Here is a 27,119-nt window from a genome sequence, read left to right as displayed (position 1 = left end):
TCCCACCACCACCACCTCTAGAAATGCCACTAGCCTCATGCTCAACACCTTCCAAATTTTGAAAAGAGAGAATTGATCCTCTCACAAGAACTAGGATTTCTTTTCTTTACCATGCAGTAGCCATTGGGGAGGTCAAAACAAAATATGTGTTCTCAGACACTCGAGTGACCTCGATTTTGACACAATGACATCACAACATAATGTCATTCTGATAATCATCGGTCCACGCTATCGCTCAGTCTCTCTGACAGGATGAATAATTACTTCGCGCATTAAAGGGAAATCTATCAAAACAAGAATACAGAGTTATCTCCCATGTTTTTCGCGAATGTTTCTGATAACAGACGAAAGACGAACGTGATTGTAGAATGGCCGACTTCGACAGTGATCTCCGTTCTGTTCTTCACAGTTATGATAAAGACATCGTTCTAAGGTCAAAACAAGTCGAAATTTTGAGACTGCTGTGGGAAGGAGACCGTGGTATTGTTGCATCACTCCCAACCGGGTACGGAAAAAGTCGTCCGCTCCGTAGCCATTTTGCTATGATCACGTGACAAATTTGATTATCACGTGACACTTTTGCCATATTTAGAGTTGTTTGCACAGTAAATACATCCGCGAAAGATAGCTCGCTTGAAAGTGTCTTACATAACAATTCCTTTCTAAATTTAAACATTACACAACACCATGAAAAATCATTATCGACGATCGCGAATCTGCTTATATCAATAACACATTACGAAAAGCTCTAAATATGTTAAAAAAATATCAATTTCCTCTCCAGAGAAGGAAAACAAAGGCATCCTGGCAGGGATAAATGAGACCCGAAGGGAAGTAACTCATTTTGACCTGAGTTCAGGATGAACAAAAAGGCACCACCAATAGTCTAGCAAAGACTAAAACACGCTGGGCACTAAGCTGTGACCTCAAATCAAACTATGACAGTATAGCTTGATGGGTGCAAGACTTATTTTCTTGATACCTCAGTGGATATGTTAAGTAGTGACAGATCATGTCCAGTAAACCATTGTCCTACTATGATCTTGACATTTGACGAAAACAAGCCAAAGCTTGGCCATGTTATCTGAACATGAACAGCCACAAATGTGTGAAATGATGAGTTTTTTGCTCCTAAAACATCAGAGAAAACCTCAACTTAGACGTTTTTATGAACCGACCCCGCTGTGACCACACCATTTTGACGAGGCTCAACCACACTGAGGTCATGTTGGGAGATCATCAAACCGTAGACGTGTGCAAAGTTTTAAAGCTCTAAATTCAAAAACATCAGAGGTAACCTCAACGTTAAGTTTTGATGAATCTAACATGACCCTGCCGTGATCCCAGAATTTGACAAAACTGTAGTCCGTCATGTCGGGAGCCGGAGATCATCAAACCCTGAAGTGTGTAAAGTTTCAAAGCTCTATCTTCAAAACTATTTGAAATAACCTCAACATTAAGTTTTTATGAATCTTCCATGACCCCGCTGTGACCCCAAACATGTGACGAGGGTCAACCACACTGAGGTCATGTTGGGAGATCCTTTAAACCGTAGACGTGGGCATGGTTTGAAAGCTCTGGTTTCAAAAAGATCAGAGCTAACGTCAGCGTTAAGTTTTGATGAATCTAACATGACCCCGCTGTGATGCCAAAATTTGACAAAACTGTCGTCATGTCGGGAGAACATCAAACCAGCTAGAACTGTGCAAAGTTTCAAAGCTCTAGCTTCATAAACATCCGAGATAACTTCAACGTTAAGTTTGTATGACTCAAAGATGACCCCGCCGTGATCATCGATTACTCAAGCGAGTCCAAAAATTTTTCCATACATTATGTCATTTGATTACGCCAATACTGGACTAAACCTACCAACACACATATGAATTTGACCAGGAATCGGAATCTTGTGTTGATTGTCACATCTTCAGTGATTTATCCCAAAGCAGCAAGTAATATTTTTCAAAACTCCAACTCTCTCTCATTCCCATTGACTGTACATGTGTACCGCTCACAAAGCAAACCTGCTCGTCATTGTTAATATTTTGCACACACGAAAAATGTGGTAAATGAAATTAAATATTATACAAAACTCATGTGTAATACAGATAACAACAACAACAAACAACAACAAACAAACAAAATGAAAGAACAATAATAACAACAGCAACAACAAAATAATACTAGAATGAGTGTTCCGCTTCTTCATTGAAACAATCGAACAAACAAACAAAACAACCATCAACAGTCAATCACAGCTAGAAAAGCAAAATTAATGTTAATACGACTCTCTGGACAATATGAATATGAAACACGTTATCTGCTGCATCGAGCAAGATCCGCGTTTGGTCAACCGTCGATGGAGTGCTGTGCAGCCCTCGCGAAGAACAGATGTGCACGACACACACTGCCTGCCAGTAGGTAAGACGAAACGCACAAAGTTATGAATAGTGTAAGTTCTCATCGCTACTTTGGAAAGCAACCATTTACGATGAAGTAAGACAAAAATCTGAACTTATGGAGAGAGAATAAGAATAAGAATAAGAATAAGAATACTTTATTATCTCATGGAGAAATTCAGGCGTGGTACATAACAATAATACAAACAGGACATTGTTTTTACATAAGACATATAGCACTATATAACAGGGCAGGTTATAAACACACCTCCCACATACCTCTCTGGCCATTCCTTGCATTGTGCTTACGCATTCAGTCATGAACACATCCATGTCTCACTTACACATCGCACACATGGACATTCTTATACGCTCAACTTACCCATTCACACATGGACATTCGACCACGCTCCACTTACACCTTCTTATACGCTCCACTTACACATTCACACATGGGCATTCTTATATGCTCCACTTACACATTCCCACATGGACATTCGACTACGCCCACTTACACATTCCCACATGGACATCTTTAAAGCACTGCGCTTACATATTCTCGCACACCTACGCGTATAACGGACTATGGCTAAACATCATTGCAAAAAAATCATAGCATACAATATATCACAGAAAATATACGGACGTACATAAAACCAATACATACATGTACATTACTACTGATTGCACTGGCAGAAGAGGGGCTGAGTCGGGTATGTGGATGTGTTTACATGTTGCCAAGGGTGATGGATTTGGGGATGAAGCTGTTTTGCAGCCTGAGTGTCCTAGCTTTGTGCGTGCGAAGTCTACGGCCAGAGGGAAGGAGTTCATAGAGGTGGGCAAGGACATGGGACCTATCTGAAGCTATCCGCCTACTCTTTCTCACCACACGCTTTTCATACAGGGACTCCACACTTGCTTGCTGCCTGCCAATCACCTTGCTACTGACATTCACCATTCGCACTAAGACATTCCTGTTCTTCACACTCAGAGAGAGAGAGAGAGAGAGAGAGAGAGAGAGAGAGAGAGAGAGAGAGAGAGAGAGAGAGAGAGAGAGAGAGAGAGAGAGAGAGAGAGAGAGAAAGAGAGAGAGAGAGAGAGAGAGAGAGAGAGAGAGAGAGAGAGAGAGAGAGAGAGAGAGAGTACTGATATCTTTGCCCTTTACGTTACACAAATAAAGAGTTTAGGGATCTGTGCCTTGACTTTCAACCTGGACTTCAACAAAATTTAATGCATTAGTTAGCAACAAAACGTACATAAAAATACATTTGACAAATTATCAATATATATAGCTATTCTGATGGACACGTGGGGGAATTCGGGGGCTGTGATTGGATGGTCTCACACATCCCTTTTCCGATCATCAAAGCATAACGCTACGAAAGTTGGCCATTTTTGCCGATATCCAAACGATATCGGCAATAACAAAGACGCATGGTTCCGGTTTCTTCCACGTGTTTTAAGTACACGCATACCTCGCCAGGTTTGTTTCTGTCACTCTGTGACTAGTCGACAGACGATGCCATTTGCTTTGTGTGTGTTTTTGTTGTTGCTTACTGTACATGACATACATTACGTGTAAAATCCAGTTCTTTAACAGGCAACAAACCTTGCAAATTTCCAGAAGCTGCAATCTGAAGCGACCTATCTCGGATTCTAGCAGACGATCTCTCCAATGTTTACACAAAATCAGCAAACTCTCCTGTCACATAGAACGTCCATTGTATAGTGCAATGTTGAAATGAAGTTACCGGTCTGAAACATTTCGTCGTTTCTTCTGAGACAATCCTTGTTCTCTTATCATCTACAGATTTACCGCTGTCTTCACCACGCGAATTCCCAACAGAAGTCAGACTTTCGAACATACAATCTACGTAGGCAAGCATGATACGTCATGACGTCATATGATTCCTAACATATTGACGTAATGCTAAGCATCCGGTTATCTCGAGTTTTCTCCGTAATACATGTCCGTGGGTTTTTCAATGTTCGGTTATTTCCGTGGCTTCATGCGGAAAGGGAACCGTCGTCTGCAATCAACGACATGGACCATTCTGGTACTTGTCGCTGACAAAAACATGATTCTAACACAGAATTTAATGTCAGAATAGCTATATAAACGCTATTGTGTTTTCATCGTAGCAATAGGGTCCGATATTTAGACTCGAACAAGTATAATGCGACTCGTCTTCGACTCGTCGGCATTATACTTGTCTCGTCTAAATATCGGGCCCTATTGCTACGCTGAAAACACAATAGCTGTTATTAAAAGGAATTGCGGTCTCCGAGAACAATGGCTGTCTTGATCTGTGTAAAATGTCATATTTTGGTTAAAAACAACAACACAACAACCCACAAAACAACGCAAAAAACCTATAAAGTATAATGTCCAATATAAACACTTGGTAATAATAAAAACCATACAAAGAAATGAATGTACAGACTGCGTCATCAGTGGACATAGTTTTAACATAGAGAATGACCATTTATGTCTGCAAAACAATTTCTCCGAGTACAATAACAAAGATAGCGTGCAGAAATATTGCATTGCACAAAAACGGTATTAGTCGCTTAAGTGCACATTCAAACTTCAGAAATAATAAAAGTTCATTTCAGGAATTACATATTTCTTTGACAGAGAATTCTAACTGGCTTCAAGATACGAATTACTTAGTCAATCAAGTGTGACATCATTACACCCCCGGTATAGGGGTGTGTATAGGATTCGGTCGATGTGTTTGTTTGTTTGTTTGTTTGTGTTCGCATATAGATCTCAAGAATGAACGGACCGATCGTCACCAAACTTGGTGAACAGGTTCTATACATTCCTGAGACGGTCCTTACAAAAATTGGGACCAGTCAAACACACGGTTAGGGAGTTATTGGTGGATTAAGATTCTACAAGGACTTATAGAGGGACATATTAATGGTCAAAGGGAAATAACCTTCTCAGTTGGTGGCAGTGAGAATGGTTATTTCCCTTTGACCAACGGGGGTGTTTTTCCTACCTCGGAGGAATTTCTTGTTTTATATAAATTTGACGATGATGGTTTTAACAAAATGCAATTGCTGCGTTGGCTTGTACCCACCTTGTCGCTATTGCATGCCCCGTGTGCATGCATTTACACGACAAAGATCCTAGGCTTACAGCGAAACCAGGCAGGTGAACAATTGGATGGCGAGATTTTGTCGCTGCATCCAAGGATGGATGCCCGAATAAGACACATACCAATTATCTACCAAAAAAATACATAACAAAATGGTATGGGAAATACAGTATTGAAACATGAAAGGAGAAACATATATCAGAAAATTAATTATTATACAAATTCACTTCGAGGCTACTCAGATGCACTATTCAGGACAGGGCTTAGAAGTGACAAAAACATCAAAGCTGTAAATGCATTATATCATGGTTATGACATCTGTTAGACCCAAATCAAGAATGTAAGACGGCATTAACAAACATATAGATTTAAACACACACACACACACACACACACACACACACACACACACACACACACACACACACACACACACACACACACACTCACACACCCATACACATCAACAAATTCAGCTCGCATAAAAAGAAAAAAAAAGAAAAAAAAATTCAGAGAGAAAAAAAATCATCAATTATGCATTAGACTAACGCAAAAGTACATATATAAGTGTGCATGTATTTGACAGTTTAGCTATTTGTATTTCTAAACTATCATGTGTAGGCACTGAAGAAGAACATTCAAGAAAGATGCAATGGAATGACAAGCAGAGCGACTGGATGCAATTGAACCTAACGTCAACTAAAGCCACTAAACGGATTTTTCACACCGACTCTCTAACAAGAAGACCATCAACAACAACAATGAAAAGATATATATGATATAGACTCTGCAACAACAACAAAATATATATATATATTGCGACATTTTTTGTACCCCAACTAAACAAAATCATGCCGGTCTCTTCATTGCCGAGTTGTGTCTATTCTGAATTATCGTGGATTTTTTAATTGGTACCTTACGCTTTAACGGCATCGATTTCTGGGGTACTTTCGATTGAGCGGTGGTCATGTGAGCCATGTGAAAGACATCTTTGATCCGAAAAGTGTGCCAGATTGCCAATCAAATGCCTTATAACGGCACAACAATTTTAACTGAATTGAGACGAGCATGAACATTCTAGTTGAGGTACAAAATATGTTGCGATAATGTATATACAGGGTTTATTTTACCAGACCTATTTAGGGTTGCCTAACATCTCTTTCCGTAAGCTTCACGACATTCAGATTGCTTCTCGGGTATGAATATGAGTAAATGAACCATTCAGAAGAAGAAGAAAAAAAAAGTTATTTCCAGGATTTTCCATTTTATGAATAAGAATAGGTACTCTAATTAAAGGCTTTGGGTTAAAGCCCCAGTCCGTCTCAAATGGTTTACAGAACGATTTAAATCTGCTCATGAAAAAAGCAGTTCTAACCTTATCGAACACATTTCCAATAGCATTTAATAGCATTAAATGACACAGTTCGTTTGAATGACTATTTAGCTCGCGTAAACCACACACCTGTTTTCGTGGTTTATCTAACCCCTGAGCTGAGCCATCGTGAACCCGTGCACGTGTGATCCACTTTCCTTTTATTTTTACAATTTAGTAGTCAGTTTGTGATTTCAATGCGACTCGCTGTATCTGCAATAGCACGTTATTGTGTGCCTCTGAATCTAAAACACAACAAACGGCTGCGAGTCACACGAACTGAGCAGTGGCGGTTGACCGTTCAAAGAAACTGGCGACATGCAGAACATTCGTCTGCTACGAGAACCACGTTTTGCGGGACACACTTCCGAGCTATCTCTTTTTAAACTTTCAAAACTTCGAGTTGTACTGATCTTGTCTTGATGAAAAAAAGAATTATTTTATGATTTAAGAATGTTTGTTTAACAAAATGTCAATTTATTATTTAGATTTTAAAAGTTAGGTCTAGCACCAACACGCGCCGTCCGATTGTCTGATCAGACAATCCGGCTGGCCACACAAAAATAAATTATTTGAAAATTGCTCGCTATTTACGTAGGGCACCTAGGATGTTCTCAAACGGTGAGTGTTTAAACGAAAGGGTGTTTGTACTGTGTGTAAAAGCCTGACAGTGTCTGAGATGGTTTACGGGAGGCTGACTGTGCCTTTGAATATAGACAACAATGAACCTACTACGTGAACTTAATCAAGTACTCTGGGTAGGCTTGGGTGTCGTTGAAAATGACATACATTTCGGGATTTCTTAAGTTGTTAGTGGCAGTATCATACTTCACATGATCCTGTCTGATGGGTAAGACTCTCATGCCCGATATTCCAACAGTGGGATGGCCAACTAAGACCTTGCACTGATACAGGAAGCGATTCCCTGAAGAATCGGGCGGTGAGTAAGTGTGACGTGTTGAGTAGCTCGATTTTACGGCAAAGTAGACCCCTTCTCCGAAAACCGTTGCTGAAATAAAAAAAAAAACATCAGCGTTTGTTTCCCTGTGGTATGCAACGAATAGCTTGATGTTCACGCACTATATTGGGTTTTTTAAAGCTGGAGTCTTGGGTGGCCGAGTGGTAACGCACTTGCGCTCGGAAGCGAGAGGTTGCGAGTTCGACCCTGGGTCAGGGCGTTAGCAATTTTCTCCCCCCTTTCCTAACCTAGGTGGTGGGTTCACGTGCTAGTCTTTCGGATGAGACGAAAAACCGAGGTCCCTTCGTGTACACTACATTGGGGTATGCACGTTAAAGATCCCACGATTGACAAAAGGGTCTTTCCTGGCAAAATTGTATAGGCATAGATAAAAAAAAAAATTTCACCAAAATACCCGTGTGACTTGGAATAATAGGCCGTGAAAAGTAGGATATGCGCCGAAATGGCTGCGATCTGCTGGTCGATGTGAATGCGTGATGTATTGTGTAAAAAATTCCATCTCACACGGCATAAATAGATCCCTGCGCCTTGAGTCCGAGTCTGGAGATACGCGCGCGATATAAGACTTCATATAACATAAATTTAATTGTTTTTCTGTAAGTTCAAGGAGTCATAAGGCAACAAATAGCTCAAACAATAGGGCCTCACGTGTTTATTTCTAAAATAACGACTGAAACTTAATTATTGGGTATGAGACTGTCTACAAAATTCACCACTGAACAAATTACTCGGATTCTACAAATTTGAAACCAGCAGCTTCACATATGTTTCAATGATTAGCCGGATCGTAGAGTGACTTTTGGGGGCTTTCTTTCTTAAAGAAATACATATTTAAAAGAGGAGGCACTTAATTACTAGATTACGTATGAAACTTTATTATAAGGTATCATGATTCTGCTCCAGAATCACCACTGAATACATTTATTGAGTTGAAAACAAAGAAGTGGTTTTCAAGCTTAAATACGTGATTTCAAGTATTGCTTTGTAAATGTTGCCTTTTTTCTATTGGGATACGTCAATTGGGTGAGTGACCCATTTAAATCATACTTCCTGTTTAGCAACCTTAACTAGGAAACTAACCATTTTTGCCACAGTAGCTGCGGTTGAAGCCGTGGTTGTTGATGCTTTGGATGGCATCTGTAGCTGTCCCATGCCAAAGGGTCATCTCGTTCGGAAACCCTTTTCCGTTCTGCTCGTCCATGTTGGTCTTCTTGGCTTGGTACTGCTGGTATAACATCACGTTCTGGATGCGATCCACCTGACAAGACAAAATACCATGCAACAGTTAGTGAGCAGTTTGAGCCACACGAGCAAATGTATCGTGCAAAAGGATCGATCATTTTCATCGCGCAGTTCCAAGTGGTGCCGACAAAAAGTGGTGCCGGAATTTAACCGGCAGACAGTCTAGAGTGCACATTTTTGTTGAATGTTTGTGCAGGCCAACGCGGCTTTTCTTCGATCTTTTTGGTGAAAGTATGCTTTCTTTTTCAAAAGGATCGATCCTTTTTGGAAAGGATGCATATTTCCGTGAGCATGGGAATTTAGTGAACGAGAACACAGTGTCGGCTCCAAACAGAAACTGTGGGAGCTCACATCTTAGCGTTATTATTTCACTGACCGAGCAGCAGCAAAGACGTCGCTCTGCTAGCGGGGTGGTTAATCCTGACCGGAGTTGTATATCGGCCAGATATGTTGAATAATTTTTCTGTGTAAACAGGGTAAGTTACTTTCTGCCTGATTGTAACGTGCTCCAATATGTTGTGCTAATTTACAGGTTTGGTTGTTGTACGACATATTTTTGGGTGTAAGGTTTTGTCACAGTAATGTGCTGAATGTCGTTTAGCGTCTTTGGTATTTATGAAGAGTTTTAACATCAATTATATTGATGTCAGCAAGGAGGAGTTAAAGTAACGGAAAGACAGTGATTTTGTTAAACGTGGTCGTAACGTACGTATGGGTTGTGGTAAGATATGTTACGTCAATGACATGGATGAACATGAACTTTAATCATCGTCTTTATGAACAGTTCCGGTGCCGGGCCCAGCACTGAGGCGAGACGGGAGTGAGATGCCGAAGCCAGAACGACCAGCTGACCAGACACTCCGCGGCGAGTGAAGCCAAGCACGGGATATCAACGCAGACGCAACCAGGGAACTGACTCAGAAATGCACGGTATCAGTAGCCCCTTTAACCCCAGTACCGTTACATGCCACGTTCAAGAATAATGTTGGATATGACTAGTTTTGAAACCTTTTCATTTTGGTGATGCTGTATATAAACTGTAAAAACATTCTTTGTCGTGTACCTATTGTTGCAAGAACGATAAATTATGACTGCGAGTGAGCTTTGAGTGAGTATGTGTACAATGTGATGTAACTTATGTCAGAATGCGTGTGTGGCACACACACTTTACACAATCATGTGCACGGATAGAACTACTACTGCAATTTAACCGCTGCTTGTTCATGTTCCCAACTAATGCATGAGGAATAAGGAGGAAACTTACAGACACGATCGTCACATATTTGTTGCCTTGGGTGTCCCTGAGCCTGTCTTCAACTTCCCCGTATTCCTTGTCGGTGGTTTTGAGTTTAACCAGTTTCACCTGTTCGTTGGTACCATGAGGCTCCCAATTACTCGGTAACCGTTTCTCGCCACTGTCAGACTCTGAAAATGGTGTCAGAAACATTGAAAATATAACTCACAGTTTACAGCAAAACGTTTACATGGTAAACAGATATCTCTGACCTGTTTGTCTATCGTTTTTCATGAAAATTACTTTAATGTTAAAATATGTTGGAAAACACACTGTGAGATTTATATTAAAGTATGAAAACATGTAGCCCATTTTAGTGAGCCAAACCGTCATAGTTGTGCGCTTTTTAAAACTCTAAAACTGATGACTTTTAATTCTATAGAACGATTTAGATCACACAACAAGTATCCATCACTTCCATAAATGAACTGTCACAAATTCTTCCTGTCAAATTATGACTTAGCTTATACCGTATTAGCTCACCTCGTGTTTTTCTGATCACTTGCACCCTTTGTTCTTCGGACGGATCGTTCTGCGGGTATTCCACCATGTTTTCAAATTCAATGACGTAGGTTATCCCTTTAGAATCTACGATCTCTGCAGTTTTCATCTTGTCAAGAAACGCCGTTTCAATGATCTTGTTCTCCTTGGGATCATAGTCAAGCTTCTCTGTGCCCGTGAGAGTAACCTGTAAAAGGCAACAATTCGATTAAAACCTTTCAGGTTTTTTGTAATGCATACAGGGCATTAACAAAATTCCTACTGTGGTTTATTGAAGATACAACTTGAAAAAAAAATATTACAATTATAAATTGTTCTAATACTAACATATTCTTTTCAATTCTTTATGTATGATTACAGATCGATCGATCGATCTATCTATGTGTCTGTCTGTTTGTCTATCTATTCATCTATCTATCTATCTCTATATATATCTATATTGCTACCTATCAGTGTATTTATCTACGTATCTATCTATGTTTCTATCGATATCTTTTGAAGGAAAAACTTTGAATGATAAGACAGATAAGTGAAAAGCTGTTGTATTTGTATTATTACGCTTTCTCCCCTTGTTTGTTTGTTTGTTTGCTTAACGCCCAGTCAACCACGAAGGGCCATATCAGGGCGGTGCTGCTTTGACATATAACGTGCGCCACACACAAGACAGAAGTCGCAGCACAGGCTTCATGTCTCACCCAGTCACATTATTCTGACACCGGACCAACCAGCCCTAGCACTAAGCCCATAATGCCAGACGCCAGGCGGAGCAGCCACTAGATTGCCAATTTTAAAGTCTTAGGTATGACCCGGCCGGGGTTCGAACCCACGACCTCCCGATCACGGGGCGGACGCCTTACCACTAGGCCAACCGTGCCGGTCTTTCTCCCCTAATTGTTTTGTTTGATCAAGGGAATACAGCAGAGTTATCTCCATTTTCAGAAGAAAAAAATCCTGGAAAGCCATTAGCGAGGAATGCAATCTGTAAAGAAATTGATCGTACAAGGTGACCCCCCAACAGATGCGACCCACACAAGTACTAATAACTTCTACATCTGTTGAACAAAATACTTCATATTTGATGTGTATTAACTTCAGCTTATTCATTACAAGTTTACAAAGTGGCCATTCTGTAAGTCAAATGGTCTGACTTTTTTGTGTTATTTAAAAACACAATTCCAAATCCTAAGGGCAATTTACAGAAAACGTTCAGTTTTGCTTACCTCTAGATAGCTCCACTGGACAATGCCTTTGATAAATGATTCCTGTTCGCTTTCCCGTTTTCGGTGCTCGGCATCTTTGACAAACTCGTTGATTCTCTTGTGAACAATCGGCAGTGCATTGATCAAACCTTTCAGCTCGTAGCGTCCCTGTTCTGGCCAAATTTCGATTCCAACATCATGTTCCGCTGCTATTTTGCGAATCGTGTCACTCTGAATTAAACAAAATGAAATCAATGTTGCTTCTAAGTATACAGATATAAAAAAAACAGAGACAGCTAACGTTTTAAAATTCAGAATTAAAAACAATTTGCTAGTAATTGAAATGTTAAAGTTTATGGCTGAAGGATACCCCCCCCCCCTTAAATATACACTCACGCTCAAAAATGTCACACAGACGTAAACACAGACACCGTTCTGTTGTACCTGAACAGATTTCATTGATCGGAGAGCGTCTTCTTTGTAGGTGATGCATTGGACTCTGTCCTTAACACGATCATTAAACGCCTCCAGAAAGTCCCTCACGGCTTGCTCATTTTCGGCATAGATATACAGCTTTGTGCCTTTCCTTGCCATAGTCGTCCAGGGTGCTGAGGCCAACTGGCGCCTCTCCTCAGCAACAGGAGAAGTTGTCTGTGTTCCCGACAGTTTTTGTTTTGCCGCTGATGACGAAGTAAAATGGCATTAAAAGGAAAGTGAGGATTCTGCGGCACCAATGGCGCCATTATACAGGGTGACCCCCAGAAAATGCAACCCACGAAAATGCTTATAACTTCTACATCTGTTGGCCACATTACCTCATCTTTGATTACAATATTTCCAGCTGATGCTTGACCAGTCCACATGGACTCAAATGTTTAAGTCAAATGGTCTGACTTTCGTGGAATTTCAAAAACAGTTTCAAAATTCGGGGATCGACTCATCAGTACGAGGTTTGAAGTTGAGCGAAAGCCACACTTAAGCCGATTTAAGCCCCTTTGTTACCTTTGTGGTTATTTGAAGGACCTAGTATACCATATCCAACATAACATAATCAGTGACTAGAATACAAGAATTAAAGGCATTTCCCATGAAGGAATGCGTTCATGTCATTGATTTGTTTTTGATTTTTTTTATTCTTCTCTTTTTTATTGTTTTCGTCCTCTCTTGCTTGTCCCGACGCTGGTTCCTTCTCCCAGTATGCTCTCACGCCGTCCCGTCCCAGCATTCACTGCAACATCCACCCCTGAACTTCGTTCCGCCGCCAGACTTGTCGAATTAATGTCAACCGGTGTTGGTCAGACACCTGGGCACCCTCACAAATTTACAGACACTCCAGGGAAGGATGTCAGGCCGCTGCGGTAGGCTACCCTCGGAAGATGACACTGCACTGCTGCTGAGTCACTTCGACGGTGTTCAGTATTGGTCCTGTTCCGAGCTAACGGACGCAGGCCGCTACCTACTAAGCCCCCTACTTACGCCACTGACTGTTAAGTCGCGGAGCTAGACTGAGTGAGCGTCTCCTTAGAGAGCAGACCGCCACTGCGTCCTGGAGCATCCCACGTTGAAGGCTGACAGCAGAATATTCAGGGATGGCTGGAACAGGACCACTGAGACCAAGGTCACCATGAGAGCCCTGAGCAGGAAGAGTCACAAGAGCCGAGACAAGTTTTTATTGTTGCGCTTTCAGAGTCAACCGGTGTTGGTTAGGACACCTGGGCACCCTCACAATCGCAATCGCATTAGTGAAGCGAATGACACTCGGCTGTGTGATTCCAGCCTTCTCGTTGGAACTATATAGCACTCTGGGTTGGAGTCGACCGAGGCCCGAACAACCCACGCACCCCTTATGGGATTCGAACCACGAGTCCGAAGCGCTAACCACTGCGCCACGGTTGATGATTGATGATTCTTGCACACCATTGCACAAGTGCTTTTTAAAACGAAGGGTTCATTTGTCTAGTCATTTGAGTTTAGCGAATATCTTCATATTTGACATGCCTAAACGTCAGTTTGTTCACGAACATTCGACACAGGTTCCAGTCTGTAGGTAAAATGGTTTGACTTTTACCTACTCTCCAAAATGTGTTCCAAATTACACCTGCAAAATTGTCAAAGACACGAACGATTTCCTGTCTAGGGATTGCCCTGAACCTAGCTGGGATTAATTTCTTCAGATCACCGATGATCTAGGGGTGAAGGGTGTGCTTCTATATGCTCTGACAATCAGATTATCCAAAATTTAAAAGTCCGTAGGGTTTAAATCAGTTAAGTATTGCTACCGCAAGATGTCAAACCTCGTTTTTTTGAGTCGATCGCCGAATGTGGAAACTATTTTGGAAATTGCACAAAAGTGAGGCCATTTGAAAAACAACATTGCCAACAGCTTTGTGGACGGGTCATGCATAAGCTGAAGTGTATGACAACCAAATACGAAGTACTTCGTCCAACAAATCTAGAAGCTATTAGCCTTTTTGTGGGTTGCATTTTGTTGGGGTCATCCTGTAAAAAGGAAACAAGTTAAAGGCACAGTAAGCCTCCCGTAAGCCATCACAGAGCTCCCCGAGCGTCTACATACAGTACAAGCATACTTCCATTTGAACGCTCACCGAACGGGAACATCCTGGCTGCTTTCTGTCGAGCGTGAGAAATTTTCAAAGAATTTATTTTCATGGACTTGGTCTTCTACAACAATGGCGCCTCGTTTTGGTGCTGGACGGCTGTTATGATACCGGAAATCACGCCCGGACAGTAAGCCTCCCGTAAACCATCACAGATACTGTCAGGCTTTTACACACAGTACAAACACCCTTCCATTTGAACGCTCACCAAACGGGAACATCCTAGGTGCCCTACGTAAAGAGCGAGCAATTTTTAAAGAATTAATTTTGCAGATTGTCTCGAACACTTTTTGGACCCATCCTGAACTCAGGTCAAACATGAGTTACTTCCCTTCGGGTCTCATTCTATCGATGTAAACTGGCGATAGCCGTGAATCGATGATTATCAAAATGTTTTTGGACCGTGGTGCGTTTTTGCGCTAGACCTAACTTTTAAAATCTAAATAATAAATTTTTTGTTTGTTTGTTTGTTTGTTCGTTCATGGGGTGAAACTCCCACGGCTTTTACGTGTATGACCGTTTTTACCCCGCCATTTAGGCAGCCATACGCCGCTTTCGGAGGAAGCATGCTGGGTATTTTCGTGTTTCTATAACCCACCGAACTCTGACATGGATTACAGGATCTTTTTCGTGCGCACTTGGTCTTGTGCTTGCGTGTACACACGGGGGTGTTCGGACACCGAGGAGAGTCTGCACACAAAGTTGACTCTGAGAAATAAATCTCTCGCCGAACGTGGGGACGAACTCACGCTGACAGCGGCCAACTGGATACAAATCCAGCGCGCTACCGACTGAGCTACATCCCCGCCCTAAATAATAAATTGACAGCTTGTTACACAAACATTCTTTAATCATAAAAGAATTCTTTTTTCATCAAGACAAGATCAGTACAATTCGAAGTTGTGAAAGTTTGAAAAAAGAAAAGCCCGGAAGCAGGGTCACGCAAGGGTCGTAGCAGACGACGGTTTATCATGCATATCGCCGTTCCTCTCAACAGTCAAAAGCCATCGCTAGAGTTCTTGTGAACCACAGCCGTTTGTTTCGTGCATAAAAACGTGCTATTTTAAATAAGCTCACATCGAGTCGCATTCAAATAACTAACTGACGACTACATTGTGAAAAAGGGAAACTGGATCACACGGGTTCACGATGGTTCAGGGGTAAGATAAACCACGCAAAAATACATTCTTTGAAAATTGTTCGCTCTTTACGGAGGGCACCTAGGATGTTCTCAATCGGTGAGTGTTTAAATGAAAGGGTGTTTGTACTGTGTGTAAAAGCCTGACCGTATATGTGATGGTTTACGGGAGGCTTACTGTGCCTTTAAATTACTGATTGTCATTATTTTTCTTACCATAAAAAAACGATACTTTTTGATCTTATCGCTATGTTCTATAAAAAAAATATTAAAAAATACAACTTAGAGTTTCCCGAAAAGATATGATAAATCTATCGTTAATTGGGTTCTCTTTTTTCGTATAAATGTTTTAAGGGTAGATTTAGATCACGTAGGACAATGGTAGGGAAGTATCACTTCATGTTTTACTTAGATTTTCTGTAATATCAATACTTAGCAAACACACACACACACACACACACACACACACACACACACACACACACACACACACACACACACACACACACACACACACACACCAAGGTATACACTCATAGTACCTTGAAAGAGCCGTTTGCTTGTAGTCCATAGGCTGTTTCCATCTTTTTGTTTGTTAAGGTGCTTCTCCATGGCCAGCTTGAATTGCGGAATTTGAAGTTTGTCGCGCAATATTACTCGCACTTCCCGGATACGGCGATCCTTCTCAGTACTGAAGAACTTGGACATTGCTTTGAAGAGCTCGGATCCAAGTTTCTCTGTTGCAGAATATAGAAAAGAAAACTCGTTCAGCTTTTTTTTTTCGTGGCAGAATAGGTAACCTAAATAGTCATAAAGTAACCGTTTTCAATTGCTTCGAGGACCTTTGTTTCTTGACTAATTTTGCTTTTGTTTTAATATTGACGGTTTCCAAAGAAGCTACACTTTTGTTTGCTTCTTTGCTCATTCTGTATAATTCAATGCAACATCGCTAAATGTAATGAATGGAGTTGTTAGTTTTAGTTCATTAGGTACACGTGTGATTATATGCTGGGAAACTGATAGATTCAAGGGTGTCGGCGCAAAGGTTGACCTGAACTCGCACATTATCTACAGGTAAATAGTTATTTGGTTTTGAATATTTGCATCTATATTTATATACGGCTTGTGTGTGTCTGTCTGACTGTCTGTGTGTTCACGATTCACGGCCAAACTTCTCGATGGATCTGCTTCAAATTTGGTGGGCATATTCAGGTAGACCCCGGACACAATCGTAGAAAATTTTGAACACGTGCGTGCTCTCAGCGCGCAGCGCTGAACCGATTTTGGTTTTTCTGTACATCCATTCCCAGTAACTCTTCCTTATCTTCTCCAGTGTTTTGCGCGTTTATCTCCCTTCCTTCGTACGGTGCGCCGGCGAAGCCGTCGTAAACCCGGCTCTACTTCTTCCCGGCGAAGCCGTACCCGGCGAAGCGGGTATTCATCTAGTGATACATATACATTTTAGAATTAAGAAAATATGCAATGCAAAATGCGGTAATCTCTCTTGGAAAAAAAACTTTGTAAGTCTCACGACGTTTGGAAGTATAACTTCATGGTTTACTTCAATTTTCTGTTATATCAATACTTACGAAGCACAAAAGTAAGCGATAACTTTTAAAAACAGCATCTACAAATTTCAGATCGAGATGGTATTGCCGGACTGGTGTCACCATAGTCTGCATGTTGTTGCGTAAACTTCTTCGGCTTACCTGGTGCGATTCCCAGTGTAGAAATGGCAACCGACCTGGCGCCGTATGTCGTATTTGCTTGTCCCAAAGCAGTCTTGATTCCAGAGCTCACATCTTTCGAAAACCTTTTTGCGTCAATATGGACCAGGAAGCTGCATTCGAGTCCTAGGGCGCCAGTCACAGCCACACCCTTGTCTTCAATCTCTGCGTCTGAAAAGACAATCGATTATTCCTCTCGATCAAACACGCACCGTTCGAGAATTAGCAAGACGGACCGTGACTAGCTAAAAGCATACGTGTCTCAATAATAAGCATGTAGCGTTCCACATGACGAACATCTGCTTAGTAGTAGTATTTTTTTAGGATATGAAGCAAATGGTATTAACAAATATATTTTTTAATTTTTTAAACTAAGAGGTTTTATTTCGCTTATCTTATGGTAGACATTGTTCGCTTTTTAAATGGTAACGATAAAAATAAATGTTTTGATATGGCTTCACGCGACTTGTTTTACCTTTGGTTTCTCTGAAAATGATTGATTAAGCACTAATATAATTATATAACAAAGCAACAGCGAATCAACTTTTTTCAAGTCAGCATGTATTTTGGCCACCGATTTTCCAAGAACCAGGACTTTGTGACATTCGTTTTTACATTTAGTCAAGTTTTGACTAAATGTTTTAACATAGAGGGGGGAATCGAGACGAGGGTCGTGGTGTGTGTGTGTGTGTGTGTGTGTGTGTGTGTGTGTGTGTGTGTGTGTGTGTGTGTGTGTGTGTGTGTGTGTAGAGCGATTCAGAGTAAACTACTGGACCGATCTTTATGAAATTTTTCATGAGAGTTCCTGGGTATGATATCCCCAGACTTTCTTAATTTTTTTGATAAATGTCTTTGATGACGTCATATCCGGCATTTTGTAAAAGTTGAGGCGGCACTGTCACACCCTCATTTTTCAATCAAATTGATTGAAATTTTGGCAAAGCAATCTTCGACGAAGGCCGGACTTTGGTATTGCATTTCAGCTTGGAGGCTTAACAATTAATTAATGACTTTGGTCATTAAAAATCTGAAAATTGTAATTAAAATTATTTTTTTATAAAACGATCCAAAATTACGTTTATCGTATTCTTCATCATTTTCTAATTTCAAAAACATATAAATATGTTATATTCGGATTAAAAACAAGCTCTGAAAATTTAAGATATAAAAATTATGAATAAAATAAAATTTCCGAAATCGATTTAAAAACAATTTCATCTTATTCCTTGTCCGTTCCTGATTCCAAAAACATATAGATATGATGTGTTTCGATTAAAAACACGTTCAGAGAGTTAAAAAGAATAGAGATATAGAAAAGCGTGCTATCCTCCTCAGCGCAACCGCTACCGCGCTTTTCTGGATTGTTAATGTCACTGCCTTTGCCACGAGCGGTGGACAGACGATGCTACGAGTGTACGGTCTTGCGGAAAAAATGCAATGCGTTCAGTTTCATTCTGTGAGTTCGACTGAGCTTGACTAAATGTTGTATTTTCGCCTTACGCGACTTGTTTTCTAGTAGGAAACGTATTGCGAGGTAGTGTCTTATCTTATCGTTACAAGACATGAATAGATTAAACCAACATCTTTTGCATGCAAGCAAATCAACTGCTATTAGTACACGCTTAGGCAAAGACAAAATGTAAAAGGTATCTGTGTGTGCCCTGAGTGGCGGTCCATTCCCGAAAGCCAGCGTGAGAGGCAAGCTCTCTTACCGCTATGCCACTCCGACTCAAAAGGAAATCGTATCGATTTGAGACACGTGTCCAATCATTGCCAGTATCGGCAAAGAACTATAAGCCTTACGCTTATGTCTCAGCTCCTCGTCCAGCTGCTTTCCACATTTGCTCCTTAGAGCTTCGTCGGCCAAATCTGAAAAAAAAGCCAGTTTTAGAGTTTAGCAGCTCTCATAGCGTTGCAACTTACAAAGCATACTTATATTTGAAAAACTCGCTTATTTCACCCAAAGAAAAAATATCTTTGTTTAATATTCCAGCTGATGTCGAACGTCTGACCTGAAACTATTACATATGAATTAGGTACGGGTCTAAACCCCTTTATTCCATCGAGGGTACTTTCTGTTTTGTCTTCCACTTTCACTGAATAACTCTAAAGCAGCAGCGGTTGTCTTTTAAATATTAAAGCAATCTTTTATTATGGAAACCGAAAACTGTCAAAAATCCAGGAGATTTTTTTATCCGGCTTCTCCACTGTCAGTTTCTATAGAATTCTTCAGTAGTTTGGCAATACAAGAACGTGGTACTGTGGTGAATGAGCAAGAAAATATCTGTTTTTATTAAATAAGATAGTGAGGGAAAATGCAAGTTCTCTATCTCTAGGACAGCTTGTGGACTGAGTGATTAAAACTATTCCAAGTGACCAACCTTTATTATTCCCAGCTATGTTTGTCATACGTAGAATGGCGGTCGCATCTTCTTCCGAGATATCTCCTTTTCTGACTCTGACTTGAACTCCCATGACGTCACATTCCCAGTCATAGTCAGCTGACGTGGCACCGAGCCCTGGTTTGTTTTTTAAAACAAAAGAAGAAACTAGTTTGAAAATGTTGGTAAGGAGTTAAAACAGAGTGAAGGTCAACAATTGCAAAATAACAGTCTTTAAATTGATTGTGTGCTTGTATTTAAAGGCAAACTCCTCCTCATGAAGAAAAAGAAGCTCATTGTCTCAGATCTGACCGGGCTCTTCCATTAGATTAGAGTACGGGTAAGAGTATCCATCCATTCGGTCACATCCAACAATGAACAGCTTGACTGCATGCTTGCTGTGGTGAGTTTGAGACACTATTATTTAATCGTGCACAGAGAGCACATATATACTGTTCATGTTTGGTATTTGACCAGGTGGAGAGATGGTTGTATCATCTTATCCAATGTATACTCTTTTTTCGCACATCAATGTGGGCCTTTTAATCAATGGCATGCATCCATCCAAACTACATTATTTTATGCATCCTTCATCATTTGCCTCTAACTTGAAAGTAATACGTTATGATTCATAATGTAAAAAGAGGGCACTTGTTAATATATATATATATATACGACTTGTGTTTATTATTTTTTATTTATTTATTAGTGAGTATTTCTACGCACATATCCTCCCAGAGGGAGGCTCATGGCGTTTACAATATGCCGTGTGAGATGGAATTTTTTACACAATATATCACGCATTCACATCGGCCAGTAAATCTCAAGCGTGTTAGGCGAGTATATACTTTTACGGCCTATTATTCCAAGTCACACGGGTATTTGGTGGACATTTTTATATATGTCTATACAATTTTGCCAGGAAAGACCCTCTTGTCAATCGTGGGATCTTTAACGTGCACACCCCAATGTAGTGTACACGGGACCTCGGTTTTTCGTCTCATCCGAAAGACTAGCACTTGAACCCACCACCTAGGTTAGGAAAGGGGGGAGAAAATAGCGGCCTGACCCAGGGTCGAACACGCAACCTCTCGATTCCGAGCGCAAGTGCGTTACCACTCGGCCACCCAGACGTTTGTCTGTCTGTGTGTCTGTGTGTGTTTGTGTGTTTGTGTGTTTGTGTGTGTGTGTGTGTGTTCGCGATGCACGGCCAAAGTTCTCGATGGATCTGCTTCAAATTTGGTGGGCATATTCAGGTAGATGTGTTCGCGATGCACGGCCAAAGTTCTCGATGGATCTGCTTCAAATTTGGTGGGCATATTCAGGTAGACCCCGGACACAACCTGGTCGATGAGAATTTTCAACACGTGCTCTCAGCGCGCAGCGCTGAACCGATTTTGGTTTTTCTGTTCATCTTCCCAGATCCATTCCCAGTAACTCTTCCTTATCTTCTCCAGTGTTTTGCGTTTATCTCCCTTCCTTCGTGTGGCGTCAATCCATATTCCCGTTACTATTTTTAGAAGGTCACTGTCCACAACGCTTTCATCCCGGCGAAGCCGGGTATTCCTCTACTTTTTCCCGGCAAAGCCGGGTACCCGGCGAAGCCGGGTATTCGGCTCTACTTCCGTTCGCCGGGTATCCCTGCGAAGCCGGTACCCGGCGAAGCGGGTAATCATCTAGTATATTATATATAGGTATTCCTACACAAAATGTATATATCATTCCATGTATAATCTTGACCATATCTTAGATGATAAGCTGAACTTGTTTACACTGTAAGTACTATGCCTTTACTAGATGGATGGTAAAGCAAAGATGTGCCTTAACCACATGCATTCAGAACTATGAATTGGATACTTCTCTTACATTTACCTGATTCATTCTAACATTACTAAAATAAACAGGGGCACTACTAATGGCTACTTTTACTATTATTTATCATTACCATCTTTGTGCTCAGTTGGTCCAGAAAAAGTGCGATTTGCCCTTCTGTTTGTTGCCGGCTGTTGAGTTGAAGGGCTGCTTGAAAGCTGGCGGACCCCAATGTTTTGGTATTTTTGGAATTGCTGTCATAGAAATACATAGGTGAGGAAAGAATTAGTACACAAGGATATATTAACAAGTCGCGTAAGGCGAAATAACAACATTTAGTCAAGCTGTCGAACTCACAGAATGAAACTGAACGCACATACTCGTAGTTTCGTCAGTCCACCGCTCGTGGCAAAGGCAGTGAAATCGACAAGCCATGCAGAATAGTGCGGTAGTGGTCGCGCTGAGCAGGATCACACGCTTTTCTGTATGTCTATTCTTTTTAGCTTACTGAGTTTGTTTTTAATCCAAACATATCATATCTATATGTTTTTGGAATCAGGGACCGACAAGGAATAAGATGAAATTGTTTCTAAATCGATTTCGGAAAATAAATTTTAATCATAATTTTCATATTTTTAATTTTTAGAGCTTGTTTGTAATCCAAATATAACATATGTATATGTTTTTGGAATCAGAAAATGACGAAGAATAAGATGAAATTGTTTTTGGATCGTTTAATAAAAATATAATTTTAATTACAAGTTTCCGATTTTTAATGACCAAACTCATTCATTATTTTTTTAAACCACCAAGCTGAAATGCAATACCAAAGTCCGGCCTTTGTCGAAGATTGCTTTGCCAAAATTTCAATCAATTTGATTGAAAAATGAGGGTGTGACAGTGCCGCCTCAACTTTTACAAAAAGCCGGATATGACGTCATCAAAGGTATTTATTGAAAAAATGAAAAAAACTTCCGGGGATATCATTCCCAGGAACTCTCATGTCAAATTTCATAAAGATCGGTCATGTAGTTTAGTCTGAATCGCTTTACACACACACACGCACAGACAGAGAGAGAGAGAGACACACACACACACACACACACACACACACACACACACACAGACACACATACACACACACACACACACACACACACACACATACACCACGACCTTCGTCTCGATTCCCCCTCTATGTTAAAACATTTAGTCAAAACTTGACTAAATGTAAAAAGGTGGATAGAAAACGGTACTAGCTTGTACGTATATGTTTGCTGTTTTGCTGACAGCTCCGTATGGTGTCCGCCGTTGGTCTAATAAAATTGAACGTGTGCTGAATATAAACCAAATGTCTGTACTGGTCTATCAACATTTATCAGTTTGGTTTGTTAATCGTCAATGACTGTGACTGCTCATCGATGGCTATGTTTTGAAAAGTAAGTCATTAAACTTAACTCAACACGATGGATAAACCGCCTTTTCAAGTGGTAAGGCAATTCACAATCGGATCGGCAAAATCAACGTCTTAATGATATACAATACCGATACATGCACAGCGTGGTGGTGATTAACAATCTACTACCAATATGTTGAATTTAGCAAAACTTTGTTCCCGAAATTCTTTATCACTTCCTGGGGAAACTTTCAGAATAAGTGAGAGTTTTACGTGACGCCATAATTCACGTTATGGCTCCTTTCAAACTTTGTTTGGATTTTGACCTGAGATTTCACATCGAAAAAAAATGGTAAAAAAAAGTACGTCTTTTTTGTATCCATATCCTATCACTTTAAAGGCACAGTAAGCCTCCCGTAAACCATCACAGATACGGTCAGGCTTTTACACACAGTACAAACACCCTTTCATTTAAACACTCACCGATTGAGAACATCCTAGGTGCCCTCCGTAAAGAGCGAACAATTTTCAAAGAATTTATTTTTGCCTGGTTTATCTTACCCCTGAGCCATCGTGAATCCGTGTGATCCAGTTTCCCTTTTTCACAATGTTGTCGTCAGTTAGTTATTTGAATGCGACTCGATGTGAGCTTATTTACAATAGCACGTTTTTATGCACGAAACAAACGGCTGTGGTTCACAAGAACTCTAGCGATGGCTTTTGACTGTTGAGAGGAACGGCGATATGCATGATAAACCGTCGTCTGCTACGACCCTTGCGTGACCCTGCTTCCGGGCTTTTCTTTTTTCAAACTTTCACAACTTCGAATTGTACTGCTCTTGTCTTGATGAAAAAAGAATTCTTTTATGATTAAATAATGTTTGTGTAACAAGCTGTCAATTTATTATTTAGATTTTAAAAGTTAGGTCTAGCGCAAAAACGCACCACGGTCCAAAAACATTTTGATAATCATCGATTCACGGCTATCGCCAGTTTACATCGATAGAATGAGACCCGAAGGGAAGTAACTCATGTTTGACATGAGTTCAGGATGGGTCCAAATTAAAAGTGTTCGAGACAATCTGCAAAATTAATTCTTTAAAAATTACTCGCTCTTTACGTAGGGCACCTAGGATGTTCCCGTTTGGTGAGCGTTCAAATGGAAGGGTGTTTGTACTGTGTGTAAAAGCCTGACAGTATCTGTGATGGTTTACGGGAGGCTTACTGTCCGGGCGTGATTTCCGGTATCATAACAGCCGTCCAGCACCAAAACGAGGCGCCATTGTTGTAGCAGCCCAAGTCCACAAAAATAAATTCTTTGAAAATTTCTCGCGCTCGACAGAAAGCAGCCAGGATGTTCCCGTTCGGTGAGCGTTCAAATGGAAGTATGCTTGTACTGTATGTAGACGCTCGGGGAGCTCTGTGATGGTTTACGGGAGGCTTACTGTGCCTTTAAATGTGCATACACACACACACACACACACACACACACACACACACACACACACACACACACACACACACACACACACACACACACATATATACACACACACAAACGCGAGTTACCTGCACGGTCTGCGTATCTTTGTGGTAAACCACAAGCTTGACCTCCCTCAAGACACTGGATGGACAGGTCTGCTCAAACTGACGCACAGCTCCTATCATGGTCTGTGCCACTTCATCCCTGGGGTAAGACAGGTTGCCAGTGCCAAGTGCTGGTATGGCAATAGATGTGAAGCCACTCTGGTTGCACTTGGTCAGACAATCCATCACCGTTTGGTGTAGTACCTATGATAAAATTGCCGATTGGATTGTATTTATTCAAATTAGTATCGAATATTCATCCAAACAGTCAGTAACCACACAAAAGCGCTTACCTGACATGTGGTTTCTACTTGAGCATAAAAGAGGTCTTGAAAACAGGCTGCATGACTAAATTCGGACAAAGACGACAAACACAAGTACCTGTTTTGTGTGAGGTCCAGCCCACGTAGGCAGACTCAAGTGGTAGAGTTCTTTACAGGCAAGTGCGTGACCCTTCGTGACGGCAATCTCTCCAATCTTGATTCCATTGGGGTATTTTGTATTGCACTCGGTCTGCAGACTCACACCAGCTGCCTGTAGAATGGACGATGAAACAGCCCCGCTGCTCAGGTCCAGGGTCCTGGTGGTAGAATTGACGATGACGCTCACCTGTCCCAAAAAGTGTACAATGTGCAAGTAATTGTCTCAATAAGAAAAACAAGTCGCGTAAGGCGAAAACACTACATTTAGTCAAGCTGTGGAACTCACAGAATGAAACTGAACGCACTGCATTTTTTAACAATGACCGTAGTCCGCCGCTCGTGCAAAACGCAGTGAAACTGACGAGCCTGTTTAGCGCGGTAGTGGTTTCGCTGTGCTGCATAACACGCTTTACTGCACCTCTCTTCGTTTGAACTTTCTGAGCGTGTTTTTAATCCAAACATATCATATTTATATGTTTTTGGAATCAGGAACCGACAAGGAATAAGATGAAATTGTTTTTAAATCGATTTCGGAAATTTAATTTTAATCATAATTTTTATTTTTTTTAATTTCAGAGCTTGTTTTTAATCCGAATATAACATATTTATATGTTTTTGGAATCAGCAAATGATGAAAAATAAGATGAACGTAGTTTTGAATCGTTTTATAAAAAAATAATTTTAATTACAATTTTCAGATTTTTAATGACCAAAGTCATTAATTAATTTTTAAGCCTCCAAGCTGAAATGCAATACCAAAGTCCGGCCTTCGTCGAAGATTGCTTTGCCAAAATTTCAATCAATTTGATTGAAAAATGAGGGTGTGACAGTGCCGCCTCAACTTTTACAAAAAGCCGGATATAACGTCATCAAAGATATCTATCCAAAAAATGAAAAACAAATGTCTGGGCATATCATTCCCAGGAAGTCTCATGTAAAATTTCATAAATATCGGTCCAGTAGTTTACTCTGAATCGCTCTACACACACACACGCACAGACAGACAGACAGACACATACACACACACACACACACACACACACACACACACACACACACACACACACACACACACACACACACACACACACCACGACCCTCGTCTCGATTCCCCCTCTATGTTAAAACATTTAGTCAAAACTTGACTAAATGTAAAAAGGGTTACACCAAAGCGCACGCGGGGAAAAAACCTACAATTATAAAATGCTATCATGCATTGATTCGTATGATTCCTTGAAGAGTGGCAAAAGATGCAGTGAATTTCAACTAGGACTTAAAAGAAAGAAACTTTTACATTGAGTTAAGTTTTAAATAATTCATTTTAAATTCCAATAAAACATTGTACTCTCTGTAATCTCTTGAATCAAAAATGCAAGACCAAGACAAGTTTACATAATACGGTATCGAAGACTGATTTTGTGATGACTCCTCTGTGTAATAATAAGGAGATAAAAATGAATACTCACTTTTTGCTGAGCTATTTCACCAGTGACGATACTCATAGTTAAATGTCCTCCAGAAGCAGGTCCAAATGCCGGTCGAGAGGAGTTGCTTACAGCTGGAACAGAAACAATATTTGCTGTCCTGTTTTCTTTACCCCAATGATGACTGCCCTAATCACAAGCAAAACAATAAGTCAAGCATTGACTGTATCATGCAAAAACGAAGATCATAGGAGAAGGAACAAAACTATAGGAACGTATTTCTGTGCGATTTCGAACTTTAGAGATGTGTGTATATATTCCAAAGTTATTCGCCCATTAACCTGCTATTTTCTTAGGAAAAAAGAAGGGAAACAAAAACATAACGATAAGATATGAGAGAGAAAAAAAAGAGAGAGAGAGAGAAAAAAGAGAGAGAGAGAGAGAGGCAGGCAGAGATGGACAGAGAGAGGAAACAGAGAGACAGAGAGATAGATGTAAAAATTTAAGCCCATTATAATGTAAAC

General features: G+C 40.6%; 1 protein-coding gene across 1 annotated transcript in view; it reads right to left on the bottom strand.

Annotated features, from left to right (window-relative positions):
- LOC138983074 (protein mono-ADP-ribosyltransferase PARP14-like) overlaps positions 1–27,119 on the bottom strand; it is a 37,650-nt gene that overhangs the window by 463 nt on the left and 10,068 nt on the right. Inside the window, exons 6-19 of the mRNA XM_070356480.1 lie at positions 26,638–26,729; positions 25,131–25,358; positions 24,732–24,953; positions 21,900–22,020; positions 19,955–20,092; positions 19,377–19,442; positions 17,556–17,744; positions 16,389–16,583; positions 12,535–12,770; positions 12,112–12,321; positions 10,874–11,078; positions 10,361–10,521; positions 8,935–9,112; positions 1–7,884 (exon numbers count right to left, since the gene is read on the bottom strand). The exon at positions 1–7,884 is cut by the window's left edge and continues 463 nt beyond it. Coding sequence (XP_070212581.1) covers positions 7,607–7,884; positions 8,935–9,112; positions 10,361–10,521; positions 10,874–11,078; positions 12,112–12,321; positions 12,535–12,770; positions 16,389–16,583; positions 17,556–17,744; positions 19,377–19,442; positions 19,955–20,092; positions 21,900–22,020; positions 24,732–24,953; positions 25,131–25,358; positions 26,638–26,729 — 2,519 coding nt within the window. The 3' untranslated portion in view covers positions 1–7,606. The remainder of the gene's footprint in view (positions 7,885–8,934; positions 9,113–10,360; positions 10,522–10,873; positions 11,079–12,111; positions 12,322–12,534; positions 12,771–16,388; positions 16,584–17,555; positions 17,745–19,376; positions 19,443–19,954; positions 20,093–21,899; positions 22,021–24,731; positions 24,954–25,130; positions 25,359–26,637; positions 26,730–27,119) is intronic.

This window comes from Littorina saxatilis, linkage group LG12, assembly GCF_037325665.1.
Source record: "Littorina saxatilis isolate snail1 linkage group LG12, US_GU_Lsax_2.0, whole genome shotgun sequence".
Classification (NCBI taxonomy): domain Eukaryota; kingdom Metazoa; phylum Mollusca; class Gastropoda; order Littorinimorpha; family Littorinidae; genus Littorina; species Littorina saxatilis.
The sequence above is the reverse complement of the archived record's forward strand: the minus strand, read 5'-3'. Positions and strand labels throughout refer to the sequence as shown.